This window comes from Phaethon aethereus (assembly GCF_964289735.1).
Source record: "Phaethon aethereus genome assembly, chromosome: 2".
Classification (NCBI taxonomy): domain Eukaryota; kingdom Metazoa; phylum Chordata; class Aves; order Phaethontiformes; family Phaethontidae; genus Phaethon; species Phaethon aethereus.
The window spans coordinates 22,650,359-22,660,879 of NC_138582.1; the positions used below are offsets into that span (position 1 = coordinate 22,650,359).

The 10,521-nt window shown below is 37.0% G+C and overlaps 1 protein-coding gene across 1 annotated transcript in view; it reads left to right on the top strand.

Annotated features, from left to right (window-relative positions):
* The window catches only part of LRP12 (LDL receptor related protein 12), a gene marked incomplete at its 3' end in the record, with an annotated part of 57,869 nt that extends 47,567 nt beyond the window's left edge, over positions 1 to 10,302 (top strand). Inside the window, exons 5-7 of the mRNA XM_081996870.1 lie at positions 3,228 to 4,329; positions 4,959 to 5,091; positions 9,439 to 10,302. Coding sequence (XP_081852996.1) covers positions 3,228 to 4,329; positions 4,959 to 5,091; positions 9,439 to 10,302 — 2,099 coding nt within the window. The remainder of the gene's footprint in view (positions 1 to 3,227; positions 4,330 to 4,958; positions 5,092 to 9,438) is intronic.
* Positions 10,303 to 10,521: the final 219 nt, after the last annotated feature.

Below are 10,521 nucleotides of genomic sequence, written 5' to 3' on the forward strand. Positions count from 1 at the left end.
TCCAATGTTTTTAAATGTCTTTTCAAATTTGTTTTGTTTTGTTTTTTTGTCTTTGGGTTTGGTTTTTTTTAAATGAATCTTGCTGAAACTTTGGTTTGAGCTTAGTCTCTGTCCTTGATATGATACTTACAAAGTATTTACCGATTGAGGTGGTTGTGTAGTGTTTCAGTGATCAGAGCAGTCTTCTAATTTTGTAAACTGACCTGTGTATAGAAGAGTTGACAAATCTGCTCTAATAATCATCTGATCGTTTCTGTTTTCCAATGTGAAGAGGAGACTTCTGAAATACTAACAACACTTTTGCTATACATTCAACTGTGCCATTATGTTCTTTGATTTCTTCTCATTAGCATCATGCAGTAGTGCTCAGTTTAATGCCTCATTAAACTATTTAATCCAGTGTTGTTAAGGCTGCTGTTAAAGGCTGTATGTGATCTTAGAAAAAGAGGGGAAAAAATAGTAATACTTGAGCTGCATGGATGTAAGTTAGGCCGACTTGTGCTGGAATGATGGAAACAATATAGATTACAGATCTAAAAGAGATCATTAGGGAACCCCATATTTAAGATCTGATGTGGAAGATAGGCCATGTGAATTGTTTCAATTAAATCTTGTTTAAAGTAAAAAAAATCTTCAAAGTATATATTCATATTTCATTTTAAACAAACAAAGCAACAAAAAAAGCATTCCAGTTAAGAACAGTACTTGACTAGAAAGTAAATTTTGTGTCACTTTACTGGTCTTTCTTCCCTCTGTCTTTCACCCCCTTTGATTTATCAGCATCTTTAATTATGAGTATCAGAATGAGGTGACGTTTAATAATGGTGATGTAGAGTAGAAAATAGACTTAATAAAAGTATAGAGGTTTATGTTCACTGCAGATGCATGGAAGGGTTGTGTCAGTCTTTTGGCTAGAACTGCACATGGGTTCTGCTAGTTATCTTGTACTAATCTGAAGTCTTTTGAGATACAGCTTCCAATTATAGTCTTATTTTGTACATCTGTTATTATTTTACCGTTCTAATTTATGATTCATATGTAAACTTTCCTGATGTAATGACTTTGGGATCAGTGATTAAAAATACTAAATCAGGATCAAGTAGGCAGCTCGGGATGTTTAAAGGCCAATAGAAGGAAGAGCTTAGGTTGAAATCGTATTATCCTGTTTTGTTACTATAATATTGCCATTAATATTTACAACTCCTTGCTATATCTTTCTACCCAACCTTTTTTCAGGTTCTGCAAGATAGAAGCATTGAGCTAGAGTATAATGACTACTCTCTTAAGCATATTCTACTATATTGACCCTCCACCTGTGGCACACAGTCATTCAATTTAGGCAGGACAAGTGTAGTAGTTCACTTTTACAAATTTCAAATTCAAGGCAAAAATCCATACTAAATATTTGCCATACTAATGTTACAAATGATGTATGTACATGTATGTGCATGTGTATATACAAAAATACATATATATATATGTAACAGAACAAGAAGATTATATAATTTATACTAGATTTGTTCTTGTTTTTTTAATGAAATAAACATTTTCTACAACTTAATTATTGGCAGTGCTTCCTTTTCTTTTTGCTCTCCTTTTACTCTCTGTCAGTGAATTTATTGACATAAGCACTCTTCAGAGGTACTTATACAATTTATCACTCTTGTTGGTTTCATGTTTTTGGCTGCATTAATGTTTTAAAAAGCCCTAGCAGTTGTGAACATTTTCAAATGCTGATGTTCTTGCACCTTTTTTTGAAAAATTGATTATTTCAAGGTAGAGCATTTCTTTTTAATTCTTTCTAAGATACTGAAATAGCAAAAAGGAGAACGGGGATGTGATATGACTTGACCTATCACAGCAGATTAGTTGCAAAAGGGAAAATTCAGAGTAGATGTGAGGACTTCTATCACTTTGTGTGGTTAAGAACTGGAACTTTGAAAATACTTGGTTGGACAAGGCCCTGAACAACCCATCAAACTTCAGTTAGCCTTGCTTTGAGGAGATGATTTGATTAGGTGACCTCCAGAAATCCCTTCCAATCTGAATTGTTCTGTCGTAAAGCAAGATAGAACCTGCTTCTCCTGGGAAAGTCTGCATTTCAGTAAGTTCATCATGCTGTCTTTCCTATTTCTTTTTTTAATCCCTAAGTATGGTGTTATTTAGATTTAGTATATGTTTGTCTAATTTATTTCCTGAATTGCTGCTGTGTAGGACTATTTTCATTGCAGATTTTAAAAAAAAAAAAATCTTTGGAGGATTGACCATGGCAGTTTGTTTTATAGTCAGTTTCAGTGTTTTTTAGAAATTACAGTGATTTTTAGATGATAGAGCGGTATTAACCTAACGAGGTTGTTGCAGAGCTGAAATAGCTTGCTTCCCAGCTGTGCTTCCATGTTTAATATGCTTGCAACTTTAATAAATGAAGCCCTGAAAAAAATATTCTTGATGTTACAAGAGTAGTAGTAGCCAGTAGGCCACGTTTTCTTAAAGAAAGGTGTGTCTTGACTTTTTTTTTTTTCCCCCCAGAATTAAAAAACCAACAAAAAACCCCCACACTTCCATGTTTACTGGATCACTACTTGGATCCTTAACTTTTAAAATATAATTTTGTGTTCAGGCAAGCATGTGTTTCTGTATTTGCTCCTCTCTCCTCTTAGTTGCTGGAGGAGAGAGAGGCAGGAGCAGTGGGAAGAGATGAGGACAGAGGTTTCTCTTTGGTTGGTAGTAATAGGTAATTTTCAACTGTCAGCTCCTCTCTTGCCATAGATCCTTTCGTACAAAGTAGGAACCTACAAGAACAGGAGGGAGGTCTGACTGCTTTTACAAGAAAAAATTTGAGGAGGTAACTGGTACTGCAGGATAAAATGTTCTTGTATTTCAAGTGATAGAGGAGAGAAACAGTTTTTTTCTAACTTATTTCTAGCGCCTTAGAAGCTAGATTTTTCAGTCGCTAAAAATAAGCGTTGTTTTCTTGCTTGGATTAAAGTTATTTCACTGAAAGTAGCTAAGGATGAGGCTCATGTTGATGTGCTGACAGAATTTCAACTTGAAACAACTGTTTTTTATCTTGAAACTTACTGAAAGTTGTGATGATTTACAAAGACTTTAAATAGTTGTTTTGCTATTCTGAACTACCTGGTGCAGCAAATAAACGTGTGACACAAACCATAAAGTGCAAAATTCTAAAATGAGAATATTTTTACAATTTCTTTTTTTTCTTTCAGGGAAATCTGATGAACCAAATTGTGATTGTGACCAGTTTCATTGTGCTAATGGGAAGTGCATTCCAGAAAGTTGGAAATGTAATAATATGAATGAATGTGGAGACAACTCAGACGAAGAAATCTGTGACAAAGCTAATCTTCCAGTAGCTTCTTCCTTTCAACCTTGTGCTTACAATCAGTTCCAGTGTCTTTCTCGCTTCACCAAGCTTTACACTTGCCTTCCAGAATCTTTAAAATGTGACGGTAACATTGATTGTCTTGACCTAGGAGATGAAATAGACTGTGATGTGCCAACATGTGGGCAGTGGTTAAAATACTTTTATGGTACTTTCAGTTCTCCCAACTATCCTGACTTCTATCCACCTGGAAGCAATTGCACCTGGCTGATAGACACTGGTGACCATCGCAAAGTAATTTTGCGATTCACTGATTTTAAACTTGATGGTACAGGTTATGGAGACTACGTCAAAATATATGATGGGTTAGAGGAGAATCCAAGGAGGCTGTTGCGTGTGCTAACAGCATTTGACTCTCATGCTCCCCTCACAGTTGTTTCATCCTCAGGACAAATAAGAGTGCATTTTTGTGCTGACAAAGTGAATGCTGCAAGAGGATTCAATGCCACTTACCAGGTAGATGGCTTCTGTTTGCCCTGGGAAATCCCATGTGGTGGAAATTGGGGTTGCTACACAGAGCAGCAACGCTGCGATGGCTACTGGCACTGTCCAAATGGAAGAGATGAAACCAACTGTACCATGTGCCAAAGAGATGAGTTTCCCTGCTCTCGAAATGGTGTTTGCTATCCTCGTTCAGATCGCTGCAACTACCAGAATCATTGCCCTAATGGTTCAGATGAGAAGAATTGTTTCTTCTGTCAGCCAGGAAATTTTCATTGTAAAAATAACCGCTGTGTGTTTGAGAGCTGGGTTTGTGATTCTCAAGATGACTGTGGTGATGGCAGTGATGAAGAGAATTGCCCAGTCATTGTGCCCACTAGAGTAATAACTGCAGCTGTCATTGGGAGTCTTATTTGCGGATTGTTGCTTGTCATTGCACTGGGATGTACTTGTAAACTGTACTCACTCAGGATGTTTGAGCGAAGGTAAGTACAACAGATGGCCTCAAAAACTTAAAAATTTAAAGTATTTTTATATCTTGTCATACTTGAAACACTTTTATTGACATACAGTTATTGTTGGATGTGATTTCTAAAGGCATTGTTCCTTCTTTTTCTTTGATGGTAAAAAGAGGTTAGTTAAAAGAGAATAGAAGTATTCTGATCACTTAACTATTGAGATGCTTTCAGATGTTGTTACCAATAAAGTGTGGAAAAGCTGCATTTCTGCAATTAAATATCTCAATTTTGTATTTAACAACATGTTTATTCTATTGTAGACTACCTCATACCAGGATTACATTTTTCAATTTTTGTAAAATAACTTAAGCATCTCTTGTGGTGCCTTTTATATGTAGCCCATGCTTTTTTTTTTTCTTTTTTTTTATTAGGATTTTATTGTTGTGTTGATTCTGTTCTTGTTTCAGCTGGACAGAATGATAGGGATGACTGCAAGGACTTACTGTGTATTTTTTGTCAATTACATTTCAGTTAAATTAACAAAACTTCATCTGCTGAAATTTATTATTTCAGATTATAACAGTCTGATGTAGTTTTAAATATATATATACACATCATAGTCTTATGTATTATGAAATTTCTTTTCTTTTTGAAAGATCATTTGAAACTCATTTGTCAAGGGTTGAGGCTGAACTGTTAAGAAGAGAAGCTCCTCCATCCTATGGACAGTTAATTGCCCAGGGTTTAATTCCACCGGTTGAAGATTTTCCTGTTTGTTCACCAAATCAGGTAAGATTCCAAAATAGCAGGCAGACCACTTAAATTTTAAGGAGACTGGAATAAAGATATTTCAACTTTCATCTGCATTGTCTTGTTCTATAGTATTTCCTTTTTTTCCTTTCAGGCCAATACTATTATATTAAGGATTAGCCATTGGACAAAGTCATGATATGGTAGCACCACACAGTTTTCTTTGCAGGCTTTTTTTCTTATTAATGAATGCCAGTAATGCACACTATAGAATCCCTCTTGTATGAAAAGTAATAGATTGCTAGACCTAGTTGTATGTTGTGTATTGATGTTGTTGTACAAGTTAAGATTGCAAGCTAGCACTTCAAAATTTGGGTATATATCTAAATTGGTACATATTAACTGTGTGTATGTATTTAGGTATGATCATGCCCTCTATGCACAGAATGAGGCAAAGGCAAGGCTGTAATACCATATAACATTAACAGGAATGAGTAACAAAGTAAAAGTTGCTAAATGGGAGTTAATATCATTTAGCCACCATGATTTTCAGATGGATCATCGGCACGATTCTTTAGTTCATGAATGAATTTCTATCAAAACAACTTAGTAATTTTTAAAAAGTTGGCTTTCAGTTATAATGCTCTTTTGTGAAATGGAAGGAAAGTCTCAGTCTAGGAATCCTCCTGTGATGCCGTATTAGAGTTGGCATGGTCTTGTATTGTGTTGCAGTTAATATAGCAAAGTTTACTGTTAGCCAATTTTGCTGAGCATGTAAGAAAAATAGTTACAAGACCATAAGAAGGGGAATTGTGGTGTTTGGGTTTTTTTTAATTTTGAACAGAACTGATATCATTATACTTATTCTGCCACAGATTTTACTTTTTGACGTATTTGACTATTTGACTGTTCACAAGCAGCAGCTGTGATCTGTCACAAAGGATTTTGCAGAGGAAAAGAGGAAAATAAGTTTCAATTTGCATGAGAGACTTTGAAAACAGGGGAGACACTGAAAATTTTGCAGCAGCTAAATTAGCTAAAACTTATTAATGAGCTGAGTTAAAACTGCTTAATGAATGCCTGTAATGAACACTGTAGAATCCCTCATTATTATTGGCTGGGTTATCATGGTTATAATAAAGATCAGTATGTTTCTGTTTAAAAACAATTCTATACTTTTAGAAATTTGGCTTGCCTGGCCTCTTTTCCGAAATTAAGCTTCACCGGTTTGTGATGCAGCTATGCTCACAAGCCTCTTGAGGTAGGGTTAGGTCAAGAAAGTCTGTTAAGACAGTGCACTCGGCATGTCCAGATGTGCAAGTCCTCTGCTACAAGTAACTTGGAATAAACCAATGTTTCCTCCACATCGCTACCCTGTATGGGACACTTCAGGTTTGGTGCACATGCACACATTTAGAAACCATTGCAATTTTCAGTCAAACTTAGCTTGCTCAGACCCGTATTTCATCACAAAACCCCACAAAGGTGGCATAAAGTTACTGGCTTTTACTAAAATGAAATCTCCTGATGGGAGAGGACAGTTCTGGAAAACACAGATATGTAGTGACTGTACTCAAGAGACTGGTACCAGAGCTTTTAAAAAGCTGTGCAATTACTGAAATTTTATTTTATCATCAGTTTGATTTAAATTTAATTAACCACTGTTGCTTTGGATATATTTTAAATTATTTTTCAAAACTAAAATATAGTGGAATTTGAAACCTGCTGAAATGACATATAACAAAATGTAGTTGCTTCATAGTCTTTCTTATGTAACCATGATTTCACACTCCATAAAAATACTGATGCATGTACAATAGTTTTGAACAATGAAGTAGTGTTAGTAGATTCCCGTTATGAAGACCGGTATTTCTGATAACACGTGTGGCCTTGAAAAATTAAGTAGCTATACTGGGAAATTAACTAGCATAAAAATAAGGAGTAGTAGGGAGCAGGCCATCACCGTCAAAAATAATGAAAAAGTCATTCTAGAGCATTGATGCTTCCATGATAAGAGTAAAATCTTTAATCAATGAAGTTGCATTGTTTAAAAAAAAAAGTTTTTCAGAGGCGAGAACATCAGTAGGCAATGTAAATTGTATTCTATAAATTATAAATCTCAGATTTTTTAGTATGGTTAAGTGTTGGGGGGAAGGAGTCAGTATTAAGTCAGGATGTGTACGGCGTGCTTTGTTTTGAGCAATATATGCATCTTAAGGTTGCAAATCTGTGTAAGACTAAAGATACCTAGTTGAGATTCCCTAGAAGTTAGTAGTCTCAAGCTAGAGGAATCTTGGTTGTCCTGGTTTGTATGTAATGCAAATCACCTAAAACTGATACATGCCTTCAGAGAGGGATTTTCAAGGATGGGTAGCAGTCTCTCTGGTGGCTTTTGAAAGTAAGGCTACTGAAAATACATACTCATATGCTTGAATTCAAATATCATTCTGTGAACTACTGGAAGGGAAGAGGTGGGTTTGTGCATGAAGTATTGTTTAGCTACTGTGCTGTGTATGCCCTGTGGCCAAGGCAGCCAACAGCATCCTGGCCAGGTGGCCAAGAAGGCCAACAGCATCCTGGCCTGTATCAGAAATATCGTGGCCAGCGGGAGTAGGGAAGTGATCGTGCCCCTGTACTCGGCGCTGGTGAGGCCACACCTAAAATACTGTGTTCAGTTTTGGGCCCCTCACTACAAGAAGGACATTGAGGTGCTCGAGCATGTCCAGAGAAGGGCAACGAAGCTGGTGAGGGGTCTGGAGCACAAGTCTTATGAGGAGCAGCTCAGGGAACTGGGGTTGTTCAGTCTGGAGAAGAGGAGGCTGAGGGGAGACCTTATCGCTCTCTACAACTACGTGAAAGGGGGTTGTGGTGACGAGGGTGTTGGTCTCTTCTCCCAAGTAACAAGTGACAGGACAAAAGGAAATGGCCTCAAGTTGCGCCAGAGGAGGTTTGGACTAGATATTAGGAAAAATTTATTTCCTGAGAGAGTGGTCAAGCATTGGAACAGGCTGCCCAGGGAGGTGGTGGAGTCACCATCCCTGGAAGTGTTCAAAAAATGTATAGACATGGCACTTGGGGACATGGTTTAGTGGGTATGGTGATGTTGGGTTGATGGTTGGACTTGATGGTCTTAAAGGTCTTTTCCAACCTTAATGGTTCTATTTCTCTGATTTCTATTTCTATTATATTTCTATGGTGTCTGAAGGATTGTGGAAGGGAGCTGAAGGTGACAGTATGAGAACACTGAAGTTCAGTGTTTGTAAACGAAGTGAAATATATGCATATATGTTAAGTGTTTAATTGGGGAAAAAAGGGTATTCTGAAGAATATTCTGTATTGTTGCCATAATCTTAATTAAAAGATGCAAATATGGACTTTATCCTGTAATTAAACACATAAGTGAATATTTTCAGAATAGTGGGTATCTGGCAGATCTTCTACCCTAGTATTTGAGAACTGAGCTTCTTGGCTGAGGCACTGTTTTCTGTAAGTTTCTGTAAGGGACCTCCAAGTCAAAAGTGTTAGTATGTTTGTGTTACCTTACAATTCAAAAGTTATACAATGTTTTAAGAAGAAAAATTCAGGCATGCATCATTTTATAGCTGAATGACTAGAAAATTTAGCCCAAATTTGGGGAATGTATGGTTTAGAACACATAAGATAATTTTAATTATACAGAAACATTAAAGTGTTTTGAAACTGGAATTAACTGATTATGCCAGAATGGGAAAAAATCAAACTACAAGCCTCTGCTAGAGCAGATATTTAATTTAGTCTCTATTCTAGGCAGCCCCATGGTAGTGGATAAGGAAAGGTCACCTCTGTTAAATCTTTCTGGAATATTTCAGCTTTAAATCCTAAACTTTTTGAGGCATGTTTCTATGTACTGTGCTCTAAAATCCGCAGTGATTACTTTATCTTCTTGGTAAGATTGTATGTAACAGAATTTTCATACCTGCTCTACTGGCTCTGCACTGGGTTTGTGGATGTACTTTTTTGTAATCAGTGTTCCATATTCAGGTTACAGTGTGTTGGTTTTCAGTTTGCCTTTTTTTAGAGGTCCTTGATGTGGGCAGAGACATACCTTATATACTTCATTGCTCTTTTATTCCCTTTTTTCTTCCATATGTATTTCTGCTTAATTTCCCTGTCCATAATTTTTTTTCCTCAAGAGAATCTAGACGTCTTTCATGCCTGCTTTGTTTTTAAAGTAGCCTATTGCTACATACACCAGATCCTTAATATTAAAGAAGAAACATTTTAATATTTAAGACTCTACATTTAACTTTGTGGTTACATGCTGTTTTGCACAGTAGTTGTCATTCTTTTGGTAGAACAGTGCCAATGTACTGTCAATACGTGATTGCTGCTTGTTTTCTCATTTAGGCTTCAGTTCTGGAAAACCTGAGACTGGCAGTACGATCTCAGCTTGGATTTACCTCAATCAGACTTCCTATTGCTGGCAGATCAAGTAACATTTGGAATCGAATTTTTAATTTTGCAAGGTCACGTCATTCTGGATCATTGGCATTGGTCTCAGCGGATGGAGATGATGTTGCCAGCCAAAGTACTAGTAGAGAAGCTGAAAGAAATAATACTCACAGAAGTCTGTTTTCAGTTGAATCTGATGATACAGACACAGAAAATGAAAGAAGAGACACAGCAGGAGCAGTTGGTGGTGTTGCTGCCACCTTGCCTCAGAAAGTCCCTCCTGCAACAGCAATAGAAGCAACAGTCGGAGCGTGTGGGAGTTCCTCTGCGCAGAGCGGCAGTAGTGGTAACACGGATAGTGGAAGAGAAGTGACAAGTGTAGAGCCCCCAAGCACAAGTCCTGCACGTCACCAGCTCACTAGCGCACTAAGTCGTATGACTCAAGGCTTACGCTGGGTACGCTTTACTTTAGGGAGATCAAGCTCAGTGAATCAGAACCAAAGTCCTTTAAGACAGCTTGATAATGGGGTAAGTGGAAGAGAAGAGGATGATGATGTTGAAATGTTAATTCCAGTCTCTGATGTAGCATCAGACTTCGACATGAATGACTGTTCAAGACCTCTACTTGATCTCAGCTCAGATCAAGGACCAGGGCTTAGACAGCCTTACAGTGCAACACATCACAGTGTAAGGTCATGCAGTCGAGATGGCCCCTGTGAGAGCTGTGGCATCGTACACACTGCCCAGATACCTGACACTTGCTTAGAAGCAACAGTGAAAAATGAAACTAGTGACGATGAGGCATTATTACTCTGCTAGGTACGGATTGTTTAGGAAAGATTGTGTACAAGTTGGAGCAATATCTGTCATTGTTTTGTACTTCACAATTAAAACTAGTTTTTAGTTTTAAAAAATCCAGGACATTATGTTAAAACTATTCTAGCCTGTGTGGTTGATTAAACATTTCTTATACTGGGTGACGTTATGGAACTATTGGAGTGAACATTTTAATGGCTCTGAATACACAATGTGTGTATC